The sequence below is a fragment of the Prinia subflava genome, unplaced genomic scaffold, assembly GCF_021018805.1.
Source record: "Prinia subflava isolate CZ2003 ecotype Zambia unplaced genomic scaffold, Cam_Psub_1.2 scaffold_52_NEW, whole genome shotgun sequence".
Classification (NCBI taxonomy): Eukaryota; Metazoa; Chordata; class Aves; order Passeriformes; family Cisticolidae; genus Prinia; species Prinia subflava.
This window is the reverse complement of record NW_026961053.1, coordinates 1-21,712: the sequence shown is the minus strand read 5'-3', so window position 1 is coordinate 21,712 and position 21,712 is coordinate 1. Positions and strand designations below refer to the sequence as shown.

Here is a 21,712-nt window from a genome sequence, read left to right as displayed (position 1 = left end):
AATACCCAAGTTAAGACCATGATCAAGTTCCAAATCAAGATCAAGATCAGGACCCAAATCAAATCAAGGTCCAGATCAAGACCAAATCAAGATCAAAGCCAAGTCAACATCAAGACCAAGATCCCAGTCAATATCCAAGGCAAACTCAAGATCAAATCAAGCTCAAGATTGAAATCCAAGCCAGAATAAAAATCCAGATCCAAGTCAAGATCAGCATCCAAATCAAGATCAAGGTCAAGATCCATGTCAAGATCAAGATCAGGATCCAAGTCGAGATCAAGATCAAGATCAAGATCCAAGTCAAGATCAAGGTCCAAGTCAAGATCAGGATCCAAGTCAAGATCTAGATCCAAATCAAGAACCAAGCCAAGACTAACATCAAGATCAGGATCAAGACTCAAGTCAAGGTCAAGATCAAGACCCAACTCAAGATCAAGATCAGGATCCAAGTCAAGATCAAGAACCAAGCCAGGATAAAGATCCAGATCCAAGTAAAGATCGAGATCCAAATCAAGAACCAAGTCAAGACCAAGATCAAGATCAGGATCAAGATCCAAGTCAAGCTCAGGATCAAGACCAAGATTCAACTCAAGGTCAAGACCAAGTCAAGTTCACAATTCAAGTCAAGATCAAGATCCAGATAAAGGCCCAGGTGCATTCCCCGCTGCATTCCCAGCTGCATTCCCAGCTGCATTCCCCGGTGCATTCTGGACTCACTCGTGCAGCAGCGGCCGCGCCACGGTGTCACCGCGGGTGTGGGCGCGGTGCAGCAGCGAGTACAGGTAGGGCAGCAGGCGGTACCGGATGCTCAGGTAGTGCCGGGAGGAGTTCACCAGCGCCGAGGCAGCACCAAATGCGGCCGGGTCCTGCGGCTTCGGCCAGGGCAGACAGGGGAAAGCATTTATTTTATTATTTTTTTAATGTAAAAAAAAATAGTTTTAATTGGTTTTATTTTTAATTTTTATTTTTAATTTTTATTTTTAATTTTTATTTTTAATTTTTATTTTATTTTATTTTATTTTGTTTTGTTTTGTTTTGTTTTGTTTCAATCTATTTTTAGTTTTATTTCATTTTATTTCATTTATTTTAATTCTTTTATTTTATAATTTTCATCTTATTTTTATTTTTATTTTATTTTGAAATCCTATTTTATTTTGTTTGGTTTGGTTTTTGGTTTTTGTTTTGTTTTATTTTATGCCAGCTCACAATAACTCCAAAAATTCAACTATGCCAAACATCCTCCTGCTGTCCAAAAAATTCCCCAAATTTCCCATTTTTGGACCCATCAAAGTAGAAATTTAACTCCCAAAACTGAATTTCTATTTTTATTTTATTTTCATTTTTGCTTTAATTCCCAAAATTGAATTTTAATTTCTACTTTTTATTTTATTTTAATTTTTGTTTTATTTCTTTTATCTTTATTGTATTTTATTTTACTTTATTTTACTTTATTTTATTTTATTTTATTTTACTTTACTTTACTTTACTTTACATTACTTTACTTTACTTTACTTTACTTTACTTTACTTTACTTTACTTTATTTTACACCAGCTCACAAAAACTCAAAAAATTCAATGATGCCAAACTTTCCCCTGCTGTCCAAAAAATTCCCCAAATTCCCCAATTCTTGGACCCATCAGAGTAGAAATTTAATTCCCAATATTCTATTTTAATTTTTATTTTAATTTTTATTTTCATTTGTGCTTTACTAATTTAATTTAATTTAATTTAATTTAATTTAATTTAATTTAATTTAATACCAGCTCACAATAACTCCAAAAAATTCCCCGAATTCCCACATTTTGGACCCATCAAAGCAGAGATTTAATTCCCCAAATTCAATTTGAATTTATATTTTTAGTATTTAATTTAATGTAATTTAATTTAATTTTACGCCAGCTCACAAAAATTCCAAAAAATTCCCCGAATTCCCCAATTTTGGACCAATCAGTGCAGGGATTTAATTCCTGACGGGAATTTTGGGCTCCTCACCGCGCCGGGCTCGTGGTTGTGGTTCCTGGCCAGGGGGTAGAAGGCTCCAAGCTGCATCCAGCGCCGGCAGAGCTCCTCTGGAGCAGCGCCCCGTGAGCCACAGATCGCCGCGCCCACCTGACAGGAAATTCAAATGAAAATTGACGTTGAAGTTGAAGTTGAAGTTGAAATTGAAGTTGAAATTGAAATTGAAATTGAAATTGAAATTGAAATTGAAATTGAAATTGAAATTGAAATTGAAATTGAAAATTGAAATCAAATTTGAAATTGAAATTAAAAATTGAAATTAAAATTAGAAATTAAAATTGAATATAAAATTAAAATAGAAATTGAAATTAGTATTGAAATTAGAATTGAAATTAAAATTAAAATTAAAATTAAAATTGAAATTAAAATTGAAATTAAATTAAAAATAAAATTAAAAATTAAAATTAAAATTATTTAATTCATATATTTATTTTCATATCTTATATAAACATATATTTTTATTTTATAATATAAATATAATTAATATTTTTAAAGAATTCATACATTTATTTTTTTGTTTTTTTATATAAACATATTTATTATTTTCATAATATAAATATGTATTATTAGACAATAAATATATTTAAATATAATAAATGGATACAATAAATATATATTATTATATAAATATATATGTTATTTCTATATAATTTATATATTTATTCTATATTTATTATTTTCATATTTTATATAAAATATATTCATTATTAATTATTTTTATTTATTTATTTAATATTTTATATTAAAATATATTATTTTCCTATCATTTTAATATTTATTATTTTTATATTTTATACAGAAATATATTTTCTATATTTCTAATATAAATATATAGGTTTTTTCCCGTTTCCACCCGTTTTCCCCCGAACCCTCACGTAGGGGATGCCGAAGAGGCCGAACTCGAGCAGGGCGGGCGTGGCCCAGCGCAGGTGGCCCCACGTGGCCGCGTTGTCCCCGAGCCAGTGGCCCCCGAGGCGGCCGGAGCCCGCGAATGTGGAGCCGGACACCAGGAGGGGGCGGAGCCTTGAGGAGAGGCGGAGCAAAGCGCTGGGGAGAAAAAACGGGAAATTGGGAAAAAATAACAAAAAAAAGGTATTTGTAGAAAAAGGAGATTGGGATGGAAGAGTGGGATGCAATAACGGGGTGGAAAAGTGGAATAAATGAGATTTAAAAAGGAGATTGGAATGGAATGGTGGAATAAAATTAGATTAAAAAAGGAGATTGGAATGAAATAATGGAATAAAATGATGGGCTAAAATGAGATTAAATAAGGATATTGGAATGGAATAGTGGGATGGAATAGTGGAATAAAACGAGATTAAAATGGGAGATTGGAATTGAATAATGGTATGAAATAGTGGAATAAAATTATGGGCTAAAATGAGATTTTAAAAAGAGATTGGAATGGAATTGTGGAATAAAATAATGGAATAAAATTATGGTTTTAAAGGAGATTGGAATGGAATAATAGAATGAAATAGTGGGATAGAATATTGGACTAAAATGAGATTAAATAAGGAGATTGGAATGGAATGATGGAATGAAATAGTGGAATAACATAATGGGCCAAAATGAGACTAATAACGGAGACTGGAATGAAATAATGGAATAAAATGATGGGCTAAAATGAGATTAAAAAGGAGATTAGATTTTAATAGTGGAATAAAATGAGATATTAAAAAAGGAGATTGAAATGATATAATGAAATAAAATAATGGGCTAAAATGAGACTAAAAAAGAGATTGGAATGAAATAGTGGGATGAAATAGTGGAATAACACAACGGACTAAAATGAGATTTAAAAGGAGATTGCAATGGAATAATGGAATAAAATGGTGGGCTAAAATGAGATTAAAAAGGAGATTGGAACGAAATAGTGGGATGGAATAGTGGAATAAAATGAGATATTAAAAAGGAGATTGGAATAAAATGGTGGACTAAAATGAGATTAAAAAGGGAAATCTGAATGGAACAATGGAATGAAATGGCGGAATAAAATTATGGGCTAAAATTAGATTTAAAAGGGATATTGAAATGAAATAGTGGAATAAAATGACGGGCTAAAATGAGATTAAAAAAGGAGATTGAAATGAAATAATGGAATAAAACGATGGGAGGGAAGGGAAGGAGACGGAGAAGGAGAAGGAGAAGGAGAAGGAGAAGGAGAAGGAGAAGGAGAAGGAGAAGGAGAAGGAGAAGGAGAAGGAGAAGGAGAAGGAGAAGGAGAAGGAGAAGGAGAAGGAGAAGGAGAAGGGGAAGGGGAAGGGGAAGGGGAAGGGGAAGGGGAAGGGGAAGGGGAAGGGGAAGGGGAAGGGGAAGGGAAAAGGAAAAGGAAAAGGAAAAGGAAAAGGAAAAGGAAAAGGAAAAGGAAAAGGAAAAGGAAAAGGAAAAGGAAAAGGAAAAGGAAAAGGAAAAGGAAAAGGAGTGGTCAGTCGGTGAATGGGGCTCATTTCCGAGGGGGAGCATTCCTGGATTTCCCCAAATTCCCAGAATTTCCTGGAATTTCCCAGAATTCCTGGGCTCCCCACCGGTGCGTGGCGCCTGCCATGGTGTGCCCGTACAGGCTGTGCACATCATAGTGGCGGCCCCAGGCGTGGGCGGCATCCGGGCAGAGAGAGCGCGCGAAGAGAGGCAGCTCTGCCACGCCTGCTGGGAAAAACAAGTTAAAATTGGGAATTATATATGGTTAAATGTGGCTTGTGCAAGTTACAAACAAATACAAAAATTAAAAATAAATAAAACTAGAAATAAACCCAGAAAGAAACAAACACAAACAACACAGAGATAAGCAAACATAATAACAGATACAAAAATTAAAAGATTTTAATTAAAAATAAATAAAGAATAAAATAAAACCAGACATGAAAACAAACAACACACAAAAATTAACCATAAAAATAAATAAACACAAAAAAAAGCATTAAACCAGATATCAAACCTTAAAAAATTAAAATAAAAATAAATAAAAATTAAAAATAAAAAACCCCGAAAACAACAAAAATGAACCATAAAAATAAATAAACAAAAATCCAAACATTAAAAAACCTAAAAAATTAAAATTAAAGATAATTTAAAAATTAAAGTAAATAAAAATTTAAAAAATAAAAATAAAATAAAAATAAAATTTAAAAAATTAAATTAAAATAAAAAAATTAATTAAAATATAAAAAATAAAAATAAAATTTAAAAATTCAAATAAAATTAATTTTTAAAAATAAAATAAAAATGAAAATTTCAAAAAATTAAAAATAAAATAAAAATAAAAATTTAAAAATAAAAAATTTAAAAATAAAAATTAAAAAATAATATAAAAAATAAAATAAAATAAAAATAAGTTTTTAAAAAATTAAAAATACAAAAAATAAATTAAAAAAAAAATTAAAAAAAAAAAAAAACTAAAAACAAAGAAACAAATACAAACAACAAAATTAAAACAATGACCAGAACACAACGATAAAATTAAAATTCCCGCTCATTCCCATTGGATCCTTACGGGGCGTGTAGGGCGGGAAGTTCCAGACGTTGTTGGTGCAGCCACGCACAGAGCCAGGCATGGCGCTCGCGGCCTCGTTCACGTCCTGGAAAATCCCAAATCACCCAAAACCCGGGAATTTTGGAATGCCAAAACATTTTAATTTTTGAACATAATTATGGCATGAACGTGATTTTATCTTAACTGCAATTATCGTAGTTAAATCCCCCTCAAATCCACGTTTTTTTTCCTGGCACCTGTTCCCATCAAAATAACAGAGAGTATGAAAATTGATGAGGTGAACATAAAAAAATTAATGAAATTAATTAATTTACCCAATTCAAATTGGGTCAAATTCCCTCAGATTTTGGGGTGATTCCCAGGAAATCTCTCTGATTGAATGAGGTAAAAATGGGGTTTGATCCTGGATGATTTTGATGCAAAAAATGGGGATTTGGGGCTACTCCTGGGAAATCTCCCCTTGGGTTGAATCAGGTTAAAATTGGATTCGATCCTGAATGATTTTGGTGCAAAAAATAGGGATTTTGGGGTTATTCCTGTGAAATCTCTCTGATTAACACGAGTTAAAATCAGGTTTGTTCCTGAATGATTTTGGTGAAAAAAATGGGGATTTTGGGGTTATTCCAGTAAAATCTCTCTGATTGACACAAATTAAGATTGGGTTTGATCCCAGATGATTTTGGTGCAAAAAGCGGGTATTTTGGGGTTATTCCTGGGAAATTCTCCCTTGGACTGAATCAGTATAAAATCAGGTTCAATCTCAGATGATTTCGGTGTGAAAAATGGGGATTTTGGGGATATTCCTGGTAAAATCTCTCTGATTAACATGAATTAAAATCGGGTTGGATCCTGGGTGATTTTGATGCAAAAAATGGGGATTTTGGGGTTATTCCTGGGAAATCTCCCCTTGGTTTGAATCAGGTTAAAATTGGATTCGGTCCTGGATGATTTTGGTGCAAAAAATGGGGATTTTGGGGTTATTCCTGTGAAATCTCTCTGATTAATACGAGTTAAAATCAGGTTTGTTCCCGAATGATTTTGGTGAAAAAAATGGGGATTTTGGGGCTACTCCTGGTAAATCTCCTCTGATTGACATGAGTTAAAATCAGGTTCGATCCTGGGCAATTTTGGTGCAAAAAATGGGGATTTTGGGGTTATTCCTGGAAAATCTCCCCTTGGGTTGAATCCGGTTCAAATCAGATGCGATCCCAGATGATTTTGGTGTAAAAATATGGGGATTTTGGGGCTGGCTTACAATCCAGACGCCATCAAAGGGGACGATCTCATGGAACCTTTGGAATTCCTGCTCCCACCACTCAACGCAGGCGGGGTTGGAGAAATCCGGGAAAACCGCCCGGCCCGGCCGGGCCTGGAGGGAAAAAATTGGATAAAAATGAGAATTTTGGGGCTGGGGAAAATGGGGATTTTTGGGGTTCTAAGGGATTTGAGGGATTTGGGGTCTTGAGGGGATGGAAATGAAAATTAATGAAAAATAAAATCAAAATTATAAAATAAAGGAATCAAAATAAATGAAAGTTTTGTTTAAAAAATGGAATTAAAAATGAAATAAGATGTAGAAAAAGCCAAAATTAAAAATAAATCAAAATAGATTTTAAATTTCTTTCAAAAATTTTAAATTTTTAAAAAAATTAAAGAAAATTTCAATGTCAAAATAATTATTAAAAAATTTAAAATTTAAGTAAAGCACAGAAATTTCCAAAAATAAAAATATTAAAGATCAGAATAAATAAAATGTAGATTTAAAAAAAATTTAAAATTCAAAAGTTAAAAAAATTCAAAATAAGTCAAAATAATTATTAAAAAAATTTAATTTTTAAGTGAAGTACGGAAATTTCCAAAATTTAAAATACTAAAGATCAGAATAAATAAAATGTAGATTTTAAAAGATTTTAAAAATTTATAAGTAAAATAATTCAAAAGAAGTAAAAAAATCTTTAAAAATTTTTAAATTTAAGTAAAGTACAGAAATTTCCAAAATTAAAAATATTAAAGATCAGAATAAATCAAATGTAGATTTTTAAAAATTTAAAAAATTGATAGGTAAAAAAAATTCAAAATAAGTAAAAATAATTATTTAAAAAGTTTTTAAATTAGAGTAAAATACAGATAAGGTAAAAAATCAAAATTTATCAACTTTTTTTTTAAAAAATTAAATTTAAAGTGAAGTACAGAAATTTAAAAAATTAAAAATAATAAAGATTGGAATAAATAAAATGTAAGTTTCAAAATATTTAACATTTAAAAGTAAAAAAAAATCAAAATAAGTCAAAATAATTATTTTAAAAAAATTAAAATTTAAAAGTAAAAAAAATTCCAAATAAGTCCAAAAATTTTTTAAAAATTCAAAATTTAAGTAAAGTACAGAAATTCTAAAAATTAAAAATATTAAACTTCAGAATAAATAAAATGTAGATTTAAAAAAAAATTAAATTTAAAAGTTTAATTAAAAGTCACAATAATGATTTAAAAATTCAAAATTTAAGTGAAGCACAGAAATTTCAAACATTATTAATATTAAAGATCAGATTAAAGAAAAGGTAGATTTTGAAAAATTTTAAAAATTGATAAGTAAAAAATTTCAAAATAAGTAAAAATAATTATTAAATTTTAAAAATTTAATTAAAGCACAGAAATTTCAAAAATTGATAATATTAAAGATCAGAATAAATTAAATGTAGATTTTAAAAAAATTAAAATTTAAAAGTAAAAAATTTATAATAAGTAAAAAATTATGTAAAAATAACACAAAACATTTAAGCTAAGTACAAAAAAATTTCAAAATGTCAAAATTTAAAAATTGAAATAAATCAAAATAATGTCAAAAAATAAAATTAAAACAAAATATTGAAAAATCAAGAAATTGAAATGTGTCAAATTAGAGTTTTAAAAATTAAAAATTTTAAAGTAATTAATTTCCTTTCCCATCAGCATCAGGGGCCATTAATTAAGGCATTACCTTTCCAATTAGCATCATGGGCTATTAATTACTGGATTACCTTCCCAGTTAGCATCAGGGGCTATTAATTAATTACCTCCTCAATTAGTGGCAGTGGCTACTGATTAATTCCCTCTCCAATTAGCATTAGGGACTATTAATTCCCTTTCCAATTAGCATAGGGGGCTATTAATTAATTCCCACTCTAATTCATGCTTAGGGGTTTTAATTCCCTCTCTAATTAACACCAGGGGCTGTTAATTAATGAATTACCTCTCCAGATAATTAGAGTTGGTGGTTAATTAATTCCCATTCAAATTAGCTTTGGGGGCTATTAATTAATAAACTCCCTTTACGATTTACAATTAATATCAGGAGCTGTTAATTCCCTCCCAGGGGCTACTAATTAATAAATTATGTCTCTAGTTAGAGTTGGTGGTTATTAATTAATTCCCTTTCCTTTTAGTTTTGGGGATTTATTAATTCCCTCTCCCATTAGCGTTTTGAGCCTTTAATTAATGAATTACCTCTCCAGTTAGAGTTGGTTGTTATTAATTAATTCCCTTTCCCGTTAGCTTTGGGGGCTATTATTAAATTCCCTTTAAAATCAATATCGGGGTTGATTAATCCACCTTCCAATTAACTCCCGGAGCTGCCCATTAATTAATTACCTCCCCAATTAGTGGCGTGACGCCGTTGGACTCGTTAACCCACACCCCACGCTCCTGGCCCCTCTGGAAAGTTCCGTAGGGGCTCCCATCTGCCAGCGGCTCCGTGGAGACAGCGGCGTCCTAAAAACACCGAAACCCCCCAAAATTCCCAAAATTTCCACCTTTCCCACCCAAAAAAAGGTGGAAAAAATGAAATTTCCCAGATTTCCATGTTTCCCGCCCCAAAAAAACAGCAGGAAAAATGAAATTCTGAGATTACCACTTTTCCCGCCCCAAAAAAAAGGTGGGAAACATGAAAATCTGATGTTTCTGCATTTCCCACCCAAAAAAAGGGCGGGAATAGTGAAATTCTGAGATTCCTGTGTTTTCCGCCCCAAAAAAAAGGGCCAGAAAAATGAAATTTTGAGATTTCCACATTTCCCTCCCAGAAAACAACGGGAAAATTGAAATTTCCCAGCTTTCTACGTTTCCCGGGGGAAAAAAAAATAAATCTTGAAAAATGAAATTTTGAGATTTCCGCATTTCCCACCCAAAAAAAGGGCGGAAAAAAGGAAATTCTGAGATTTCCGAGTTTCCTGCCCAGAAAAAATGGTGGGAAAAAAGAATTTTTGAGGTTTCCGCGTTTCCCGCCCAAAAAACTGCAGGAAAAATGAAATTCCGAGATTTCCGCCTTTCCCACCCCAAAAAAAGGTGGGAAACGGGAAAACCCCTCACCAGGACAATGAGGAATTTCTGCTCGGCGGCGCCCAGGAAGCCCCGGAAGTCAGGGAGGTCGCGGAATTTGGATTTGTCATAGGTGAAGCCCTTGCGCCCATCCATGGCGTCAATGTCGGTGTACTGCACGTCCTGGTTTGGGGTGAAAAATGGCAAATTTGGGAAAAATTTAAATTTTAAAAATTCCTCTGGGGTAAGATTCCATGAAAAATGGCGGATTTGGGAAAAATTTAAGTTTTTTTTACTGTCCTCAGTGAAGTAAAATAAAATGAAATAAAATAAAACAAAATAAAATAAAGTAAAATGAAGTAAAATAAAATGAAATTAAATAAAAAATTAAATTAAATTAAATATAAAATAAAATAAAATAAAATAAAATAAAATAAAATAAAATAAAACAAAAAATAGTAATAATAATAGTAATAACAGCAATAATAAAGATAATAGTAATAATTATAGTAATAATATTAATAATAGTAATAATAATAGTAATAGTAGTAATAATAATAACAACAATAATAATAATTTGACGGTGTTTTTTGACTCACGTAGGGCAGCCCAATCGCCCGGTTCCGCTTGACCACGGCCTTCACCTCCTCCAGGGATCCATAATTCCGGTGGCTCAGTTGGAATCCCAGAGCCCAATAGGGTGGGAGCGCCGGCAGCCCGATAAACTGGGAATTCCACCCCCAAAAAAATCTGTTTCCCAAAATTCCCTGAATTTCCCCCCAAATTCAGGAGGTGCCAGCCCAATAAAATGGGAATTTGACCCAAAACCGCCTCACATTCCCAAAATTCCCTGATTCCACCCCGAATTTGGAAAGTGGCTGCCAGATTAACCAAGAATTTGACCCAAAACCACCTCACATTCCCAAAATTCCCTGATTTCACCCCAATTTCAGGAGCTGCCAGCCCAATAAAATGGGAATTCAACTCAAATTCCCAAAATTCCCTGATTTCACCCCAAATTCAGGTGGTGTCAGCCCAATAAAATGGGAATTTGACCCAAAACTGCCTCATATTCCCAAAATTCCAGGAATTCACCCCAAATTTGGGAGGCACCAGCCCAATAAAATGGGAATTTGACCCAAAACTGCCTCATATTCCCAAAATTCCAGGAATTCACCCCAAATTTGGGAGGCACCAGCCCAATAAAATGGGAATTTGACCCCAAACCGCCTAGGTTTTCCCAAAATTGCTGGAATTCGCCCCAAATCCACACCTGGACGTACTCCTGCACCACCTGCTCCGGCGTGTCTCCCAAAAAGAGGTAAAAATCCAGGATTCCACCAATTGTCCGGAAAGTGACAGTGGGAGCCGGCGTCAGCGCCACCTCTGCCGGCACAAAAATTCACCCAAATTTGCCAAATTTCATGGGAATTCAAAGATTTGTGGGAATTTGGAATTTGGGAAATTTTGGGGGTTTTTTTGGGATTTTTCCCGTCAAAAAATGTTGATTTTTTGCTGATTTATAGCCCTGAAAAGGAAGGGGAGGCCCAAAAACGGGGAAAATTCACCCAAATTTGCCCAAATTTTATGGGAATTCAAAGATTTCGGAGAATTTGGGCTTTGGGAATTTTTTCAGATTTTTGGGGGGGGTGGTTCCCTTAAAAACTTTGATTGTTCTCTCATTTATAGCCTTGAAAACGGAAGGGAGCCCAAAGGCGGGACTTGGTCTCATTAATTAAATTAAATTAAGTTATTATATTAGTTAATGGGTTGAATTTGATGATTAAAGAATTAAATCATCAAAGAAAAAATTATGTTTCATTCAAAAAATTTAATTAAATAATTAAATTTATAATAATTAAATTTAGTTGTGAATAAATTCACTTAAATTATCCTTCAATTAAATGATGTCTGAATTACTTAAATGAATTATTACTTAATTAATCACTTAATTAAATGATCAAATAATCAAATTATTGAATTTTTGAATTAAATCATCAATTTAAAAATTAAAACATCAATCAAAATAATTTAATTAAATTGTGAGTAAATTCACTGACATTTATCCCTGACTTAAATGATCGCTGAATTAATTAAATTAATTACATTATTACTTAATTAAAATATCAAGTAATCAAATTATCGACATAATATTTTCTTAAAATTTTATTTAAAATGATATTATTTTCTTAATTTTTATTAGAAATGATAATATTTTCTTAAATGATAACTTGTAATAAAATTAATAAAATTAAATATTTTATGAAATGTATTTATTATTTTTTATATTTAATAGAATTATAATAGTAATAATATTTTAAATTAATAAAATTATCAAAATTTTAATACGAATATAACTTTTAAATTAAAATGTTGGTAAAATTTTATAAAAAAACATAATGTCTTCTTAAAATTTGATTAAAGTTTTATTTAAAATGTTAATATTGTCTTAAACATTAATTAAAATTTTATTTAAATTTATAATATTTTCCTTAAATTTTATTAAAAATTACAATATTTTCTTAAATTTTTATTAAAAATGTTTATATTTTTAAATGGTAAACTCTATAAAATTAAAAATTATTAGAATTTTATTTAAAAATTCATAGTTTTTATGGTAAATTAGAATATTTAAAATTAATATTTTTAAATATTTCAGTATTTAAAATTAATATTTTAAATTAGAATATTTTAAATTAATGTTTTTAAATATTTTATTTTTAAATTAACTATTTTTAATTAGAACATTTTAAATTTTTATAATTATTTTCATATTTTGGTTTAATATTTTGCATTACAATATGTTAAAATTAATATTCTTGATCAATTTTTACTATTTTTGGAGTTTTTTGGCATTTCCTCACCCATGGCATTGGAGTTCATCAGGAAAACACCGACGGACGCTCCCGAATCGCCCTCCAAACACAGCAGGAATGGCTGGACCCCAGCCAAATTCTCCCCGTTCTGGGCAAAAATCAGTAAAATCAGTAAAAAACAAAAAGCTAATAATTAAAAACATCGGGAAAAAAAACCCAACCATGAAAGGGAGAAATCCATAAAAAATATATTTTTAGCAGAATTTTTTAAATTTTCTGATTTAATATAATTTTTTTCAAGTGTGAAAATGTTGAATTTTAGCATAATATTAAAAAATCTGGTTTTAAATTAAATATTTTTAAGTGTTCAAAATCAGCTGATAGCACAAAACTAGAGATTTTTCTCCAAAATTTGGAGATTTTTTGAGAAAAATGGCAAAAATTTGCCCAACATTACAAATTTTGGAGAAAAATAGTAAAAATTTGACCCAATATTGGAAATTTTGGAGGGAAAAAAATCTAATTTAATGTAATTTTAATAATTACAGATATGATTCTATTTTGGAGAAATTTTGGAGAAAAATAGTGAAAATTTGCTGCAAATTTACGAATTTTGGAGGAAAAAAGTTTTTTACATTTCCTAATTTAACTTACTTTTAATAATTACTGAAAATTTCAAATTTTTGATTTTTTCAAATTTCAAATTTTAAGTTTCAGATTTCAAATTTCAAATTTCAAATTGAAATTTTACAATTCCCAAACAAGCAAGAGGAACCCCTCTAATTCCTACAAGAATTTCAAGCACCAAAACCTCAAATTTTGGGAAAGTTTTAAAATCAAAATTTTAAAATTCATTTTAATATTAATTTTAAATTTTAGACATTAAACTTCAACCTTTAAATTCTGATTTTCAATCTTCACACTTCAATCTTCAAAATTAACATTTAATTTCAAATTTCAAATCTCAGATTTTCAAATTTCAGGTTTTAAACTTCAAATTTCATATTTCATAATTCATATCTCAAATCTCAAATTTCAAATGTCAAATTCCAAATTTCAAATTCCAAATTTCACATTCCAAATTTCAATTCTAAATGTCAAATTAAAATTTTAAATTTTGATTTTCAAATTTCAAATTGAAATTTCACAAATCCCAAACAACCAAGAAAATCCCCTCATTCCAACAAGACTTTCACTTATCAAACCCTCAAATTTTGGAAAACTTTAAAAATCAAAAATTTAAAAATTAAATTTAAAGTTAATTTCAACTTTTAGATAGTAAACTTTGACTTTTTAATTCTGACTTTAAATCTTCAAACTTGGATCTTAAAAATTAACAATTAATTTCAAAGTTCAAAGTTCAAATCTCAAATTTCAAAGTTCAAAACTCAAATTTCAAAATTTAAATTTCAATTCTCAAATTTCAAATTCCAAATTTTAATTTTCAATTTTCAATTTTCAAATTGGGTATTTCACATCTCAAATTTCAAATTTCAAATTCAAAATTTCCAATTTACAATCTCGAATTCAAACCTCAAATTTTTAAAATTTCAAATTCCAAATTCCAAATTTTAAATCTTAAATCTGAAATTCAAAATTTCAAAGTTCAAACTTAAAATCTCAGATTTCAAATTTCAAATTTCAGATTTCAGATCTCAAATTTCAAATTGAAATTTCTAAATTCCCTTTTGGCTTCACAAATCCCAAACAACCCAGGAAAAAAACCTTTGTTCCAAGAAGAATTTCATGCATCTAACCCTCAAATATTGGTAAATTTTAAAAATCAAAATTAAAAAAAATAAATTTAAAGTGAATCCAAAATTTTTAACTTTAAGCATTAAAACTCAACTTTTAAATTCTGACTTGCAACCTTTACACTTGGATCTTCGAAATTAACATTTAATTTCTAATTTCAAATTTCAAATGTCAAATCTCAAATTTTCAATTTCCAATTTCCAATTTCCAATTTCAAATTTCAATTTTTCAAATTTAAAATTTTAATTTTCAAATCTCAAATCTCAAATTTTACTTTTCAAATCTCAAATTTTAATTTTTAAAATTAATTTTAAAATTTAAACTTCAAATTTCAGACCTCAAATCTCAAATCTCAAATTTTCAAATTACAAATTTTAATTTTCTGTTTTCAAATTTTAGTTTTCTATTCTCAAATTTTAATTTTTTAATTTCAAAATTCAAATCTCCAATTTTAATTTTCAAAATTTTAAATTTTCAAATTTTCAAAATTTTAAACATCAAATTTAAATCTCAAGTCTCAAACTCCAAATCTCAAATTCCAAATTCCAACTTTCAAAATTTATATTTAGATTTCAAATTTCAAATTTCAAATTTCAAACTTCAAATTATTTCAGATTTCAAATTTGAAATTTCAAATTTTAATTTTCAGTTTTCTAATTTCAGATTTAAACTTCAAATGTCAAATGTAAAATTTCAAATAACTCCAAATTTAAAATTTAAAATTTAAAATTTCAAGTATCCAATTTTGTATCTCAGATTTGAATTTTCACATCTCAGTTTCAAATTTCAGATTTTCAAATGTCAAATTTCAAATGTCAAATTTGAAATTTTTATTTTCAAGTATTGAATTTCAAATTTCCAATTTCAAATCTCAAATTGCAAATTTCAAATTTTTTCAAATTTCAAATGTCAAATTTTAAATTTTTATTCAAATTTTGAATTTCAAATCTCAAATTTCAAATAATCTCAAATCTCAATTTTCAATTTTCAAACTTCAAATTTCAAATCCAAATTCCACAAATCCCAACCAACCAAGTGAATTTCCCCCCTCAAACCCTCCTAATTATTTTGTCGATATTTTTTGGCCATTTTTAACCATCTCTCATCCCCAAATTTGCCCAAAAATGGCTGAATCCAACCCAATCTCTCATTGGGTTGGCCTTCGCGTGGCGGCTGAAGAGCGGTCATATTGAAATTTCCCAAATCCCAACCAAACCAGACAATTTCCCGCCTCCAACCCCCATAATTTTGTCGGGTTTTTTTACCATCCCTCATCCCCAAATTTTCCCAAAAATGGCAGAAATTTGCCCAAAAATGCCAGGATTTTGCCCACTCTCTCACGGCACTGGGGTGGGCGTGGCGGCTGAAGAGTGGCCATGTTAAAATTTCCCAAATCCCAACCAACCAAGCGAATTTCCCGCCTCAAACCCTCATAATTGCTTTTGGTCATTTTTCACCATCCCCATTTTTCAAAAAAATGCCAGAATTTTGCCCAATCTCTCACGGCGCCGGGCTCGGCGTGGCGGCTGAAGAGCGGCCATGTTCTCCACTCCGGGCGGTGCCGCAGCCGCCGGTGCAGGTGCTCTCCCAGCCCGTACAGGCCGGCGCCGGGGACGCGCGCCGAGAGCTGCAGGAACTGATCGGAGAACAGCAGCGGGCCCACGGAGGTGTCAAAGCTGGGGGGGAAAGGGAATTAAAATTAAATTAAATTAAATTGATTAAAATGAAATTAAATTAAATTTAAATTTTTGAAATATTTTTGAAATATTAAAATGTTTAAATTTTTTTGAAAAATTTTAAATTTAAAAATATTTTTAATTTAAATTTTTTTAATTTTGAATTTTTAAAAAATTTTTAAAATTTTGATTTTAAAATTTAATTTAATTTTTTTATTAAAAAATTTAAAATTTTAAATTTAATTTTAAAATTCAAAAATTTTTTGAATTTTTAAAAATGTTTTTTAAATTTCTTTATTTTTAATTTTTTAAATTTTTTTGAAATTTTTAATTTTTTTATTTTTAAAAAAAATTTAAATTTTTTAAGATTTTTTAAAAATTTTAAATTTTCTTAAAGTGTTCTTAAATTTTAAAAATTTTTCAGTTTTTCAAATTTTAATTTTTTAAATTTTTAAGTTTTCTAAAAAATTTTAAATTTTTAAAAAATTTTTAGAATTTTCAAAATTTTTTTAAGATCTAAAATTTAAAAAAAAATTTAAATTGTTTTAAATTTTTCAAAAATTTTAAAAATGTCTTCTTAATTTAAAAAAAAATTAAGATTTTTAAATTTTTACATTTTTTAAAATTTTCCCAATTTTTTTTATTCTGAGTTTCCCAAATTAATTTCGAATTTCCCAAATGAATTAGGATTTTTTCAAATTATTTCTGGAATTTCCCAAATCAATTCCAAATTTCCCCAATGAATTTGGAATTTCCCAAATTTCCCAAGGCTGGAAATTTTTGGGGTGTAAAAAAGGGGGAATTTGGCTCACACGACTTTTCCGGTGCTGGTGCGGATGACCTCAATTCCGAAGGGATTTTCCCGGAATTTCAGGCGGTATTTGGGATCAGAGGTGGCGGGACCCGAAAAAGGCCCCACATGGTCGTGGGGGACCTCAAATCGCCTCTTTTTGGGGTCGGTGAACTGCGGGTAAAATGGGGAAAAAATGGGAATTTTGGGATTTTTTAGGGGATGGAAATGAGGGGGGTTGGAAATTTGGGGTTGGAGGGGGTGGGGAGAAAATAAATGGGAAAAAATGGGAAATAAAGGGAAAAAATTAAAATTTTAAAATGGGAAATAAAGGGAAAAATTAAAATTTAAAAATGGGATATAAAGGGGGAAAAATTTAAAGAATGGGAAATAAAGGGAGAAAAGAAAATGAAAATTTTTAAAATGGGAAATGAAGGGAGAAAAGGAAATTAAAATTTTAAAAAGGGGAAACAAAAGGAGAAAAGGAAAAGAATATTTTTTTTAAAAAAGGGGGAAATTAAAAAAGGAGATGCAAAAAATAGAGAAGTAAAAAGATTATTTTTTTCTCATTTCCCACCCAGTTTCCCCTTTTCCCACCTGAAGGCTTGAACAGAACACGCCCCAAATTGGGATTTCCCCAGAATTTCCCTTTTCCCTCCCAATTTCCCCCTTTTCCCACCTCGAGTCCCAAACGGAACACACCCCAATTCAGGATTTTCCAGAATTTCCCCTTTCCCACCCCATTTCTCTTTTCCTGCCCATTTTTTCCTTGTTTTCCACCCATTTTTCCCTTTTTCCGCCCATTTTCCCCCATTTCCCGCCCATTTTTTCCTTTTCCCACCCATTTTTCCCCCTTTTCCCGCCCATTTTTTCCCATTTCCCACCTGCAGGCCCAAATGGAACACACCCAAATTTCGGATTTTCCTGGAATTTTTCCCACCCAATTTCCCTTTTCCCACCTGAAGTCTCGAATGGAACACACCCAAATTTTGGATTTTCCCAGAATTTTTCCCCTTTTCCCACCCATTTTTCCCCATTTCCCACTCAATTTGTGCTTTTCCCACCTGGGGGCCTGAACTGAACACATCCCAGTTTGGGATTTTCCCGGAATTTCCCTTTTCCCTCCCAATTTCCCCTTTTCCCACCTCAAGGTCCAAACAGACCACGCCCCAATTCAGGATTTTCCCGGAATTTACCTTTTCCCACCCAACTTCCCCTTTTCCCACCTCGAATCCCAAATAGAACCCTCCCCATTTGGGAATTTTCAGGAAATTTCCCCTTTTCCCACCTGGAGGCCCAAATGGAACACACTCAAATTTTGGATTTTCCTGGAATTTTTTCCCACCCAATTTCTCTCATTTCCCACCCAATTTTCCTTTTCCCATCTCAAGGCCCAAACAGACCATGCCCCAGTTTGGGATTTGCATGAAATTTCCCTTTTCCCACCCATTTTTCTCTTTGCCCGCCCATTTTTTCCCTTTTCCCTCCCCATTTTCCCCTTTTCCCGCCCATTTTTCCCTTTTCTCACCCAATTTCCCCCTTTCCCACCCATTTTTCCCTTTTCCCACCCATTTTTCCCCCTTTTCCCACCCATTTTTCCTATTTTTCCACCCATTTTTCCTTTTCTCCACCCATTTTTCCCTTTTCTCACCCAATTTCCCCCTTTCTCACCCATTTTTCCCTTTTCCCACCCATTTTGCCCCTTTTCCCACCCCATTTTCCCCTTTTCCCACCCAATTTCCCTTTCCCCACCCAATTTCCCCATTTCCTGCCCATTTTTCCCATTTCCTGCCCATTTTTCCCATTTCCTGCCCATTTTTCCCATTTCCCACCTGGAGGCCCAAATGGAACACAACCAAATTTTGGATTTTCCCGGTATATTTCCCCTTTCTCAGCCATTTTTTCCCCTTTTCCCCGCCCATTTTTCCCTTTTCCCACTCATTTTTCCCCTTTTCCCACCCAATTTCTCCTTTTTCTCGCCCATTTCCCGCCCCCTTTCTCACCAACTTTTCCCCCTTTCCCTCCCACTTTTCCCTCTTTCCCACCCAATTTCCCCTTTTCCAACCAATTTTTCCCTTTTCTCACCCAATTTCCCCCTTTCCCACCCATTTTTCCCTTTTCCCACCCATTTTTTCCCCTTTTCCCACCCCATTTTCCCCTTTTCCCAGCCATTTTCCCCCTTTTCTCAGCCAATTTCCCCATTTCCTGCCCATCTTTTCCCATTTCCCGCCCACTTTTCCTGGATCCCACCTGGAGGCCCAAACGGAACACACCCAAATTTCGGATTTTCCCGCACATTTTTCCAGTTTCCCGCCCATTTTCCCTTTCCCCACCTGGAGGCGGAGCCGGGCGCCGCTCTGGAACTGCGCCCTCAGCAGGACGGAGTCGGAATCGCCCCCGAACAGCGACGGCGCCCGGAGGCGGCGCAGGGACAGCTCCAGGCCTGCGAGAGGAGGGCAAGGGAAAGGATTTTAGTGTAGAATTATTTTATTTTATTTTATTTTATTTTATTTTATTCTATTCTATTTTATTCTATTCTATTCTATTCTATTCTATTCTATTCTATTCTATTCTGTTTATATTTTATTTTATTCAATTTTTTTTCTATTTTTACACCTTTTATAAAGTTATTTTATATTTTATATATTATAATTTATATTTTATATCTTAAATCTTATATCTTGTATCTTATATTTTATATTTTATATCTTATATTTTATATTTTATATTCTATATTCTATATCTTATATTATATGTTTTATATTTTATTCATTTTTTTCTATTCCTACCCATTTTTAATTCTGCTTTTTAAAAATTTCTTTACATTTTATTTTTATTTTATACATGTTGTTCCATATTTTTTCTATTTCTACCCATCTTATAAAACTTTATTATGATATTTTATTTTAAATTTAATTTTAAATATTATTTTAAATTTTATTTATTGTATTTATTCCATTTTTTTTATTCCTACTAATTTTTTAAAACTTTATTATGGTATTTAATTTTAAATTTTATTTTTATATATTTTATATCAGTTCAGATCAGATCAGATCATATATATAATTTGCATATATATTTTATATATATACAAATATATATTATATATACAATACAAATTATTAAATAATAATTTAATTAATTTATTAAATAATAATTTATTATCATTATATAATAATTTATATATAATGTTATATCATATAATAATAAATATAATTTGTATATATAATATATATACACAAGCATATCTAATAATTATTTAATTAATTCATTTAATAATAATTTATTCAATTTATATATAAATTATATAAATTATTTAATAATTTATTATTATATACATATAATATACATTCTATTATAATATATATTATAATAATATATATAACATATATTTTAATATATATAATTCGTATATTTTTTTTTCACAAATATATATATTTTATCTATAATATAAAATATTTATTAATAATTTAATTGGTTTTTTTATTTAATGTATTCCCCTCTCACCCTGTGGTGTGTCCCTGGGCCCGCTCTCCATCCGGTACCCGTGCGCAGCGCCAAAGAAGCACCAGGGAGCACCGGCATCGCCGAGAGGGCTCCAGCAGCACCCGCGGCGCCGGCACAGCGCCTGCAGGTGGAAATTGGAGAAAAAGTAATATAACATAACGTAACGTAATATAATATAATATAATATAATATAATATAATATAATATAATATAATATAATATAATATAATATAATATAATATAATATAATATAATATAATATAATATAATATAATATAATATAATATAATATAGTATAATATAATATAATATATTGTAATGTAATGTAATGTAATATAATATAATGTAATATAATATAACGTAACATAACGTAACATAACGTAACGTAACGTAACATAACGTAATATGAATCAAAATAGAAATAAATATCAATTCTCTCCAAACACTCGATTTACATAAATTCATTAAACACAAATTTGTAATTACATTAATTTCCCACAAACTTTCACCCTAAACTTTGATTTATAAACCTCCATTTATGATTTTTATCTCTAAACTTTGATTTATAAACTTTCATTTCTTATTTTTATCTCTGAACTTTGATTTATAAATTTTCTCTCCATCCCTTTCCTGCTCCCAGCCCCTCCCGGGGCAAAGTCCTGGTAATTTCTTCCCTCTCCCATAAAATTTATTGGTTTTATCGATGAGCCCTGGCCACCAGAACCACCAGGAATTTCCCAAAATTCCCCAAAATTCCTCCAAGTCCAAGCCCTGAAACTCCCTGATAGTCCCTGAAATTCCCTGAATTTCCCCCAATTCCCAGCCCTGAAATTCCCTGAAATTCCTCCAAGTCCCACCCATGAAATTCCCTGGAATTCCCCCAATTTCCAGCTCCCAAATTCCCCCAAAATCACCCAACTCCCAGCCCCAAAGTTTCCCAAAATCCCCCAATTCCCACCCCTGAAATTTCCCGGAATTCCTACAATTCCTAGCCCTAAAATCTTCCCCCCTACAAATTCCCTGTCCCAAAATTTCCCCAAATCCCCCAAATTCCAGCCCCAAAAATCACCCAAATCCCCAAATTTCCAGGCCTGAAATTCCCCAAATCCCAACCCTAAAATTTTCCCCAAATCCCCCAATTCCCAGCTCTCCAATTCTCCAAATTCCTCAAAGTTCCACCAGTTCCCAGCCCCAAATTCCCCAATTCCTACCCCCAAATGTCCCCCAATTCCAGGCCCAAAAAATCCCCCAATTCCCCCCAAACCCATCCAAATTCTGAATCCCCAAATCCCCTGAAATTCCCCCAGTCCAACCCCAAAAATTCCCCCAATTTCAAGCCCCAAAAATCCCCTAAATCCCCCAAAT

General features: G+C 31.1%; 1 protein-coding gene across 1 annotated transcript in view; it reads right to left on the bottom strand.

Moving 5' to 3' along the window:
* LOC134565493 (maltase-glucoamylase-like) overlaps positions 1-20,468 on the bottom strand; it is a gene marked incomplete at its 5' end in the record, with an annotated part of 59,722 nt that extends 39,254 nt beyond the window's left edge. Inside the window, 15 exon segments of the mRNA XM_063425087.1 lie at positions 718-872; positions 1,994-2,110; positions 2,896-3,067; positions 4,549-4,666; positions 5,514-5,598; positions 6,769-6,882; positions 9,141-9,260; positions 9,855-9,986; positions 10,403-10,528; positions 11,077-11,189; positions 12,668-12,767; positions 15,879-16,050; positions 16,863-17,014; positions 19,174-19,283; positions 20,348-20,468. Coding sequence (XP_063281157.1) covers positions 718-872; positions 1,994-2,110; positions 2,896-3,067; positions 4,549-4,666; positions 5,514-5,598; positions 6,769-6,882; positions 9,141-9,260; positions 9,855-9,986; positions 10,403-10,528; positions 11,077-11,189; positions 12,668-12,767; positions 15,879-16,050; positions 16,863-17,014; positions 19,174-19,283; positions 20,348-20,468 — 1,907 coding nt within the window.
* Between the last annotated feature and the right edge of the window lie 1,244 nt (positions 20,469-21,712).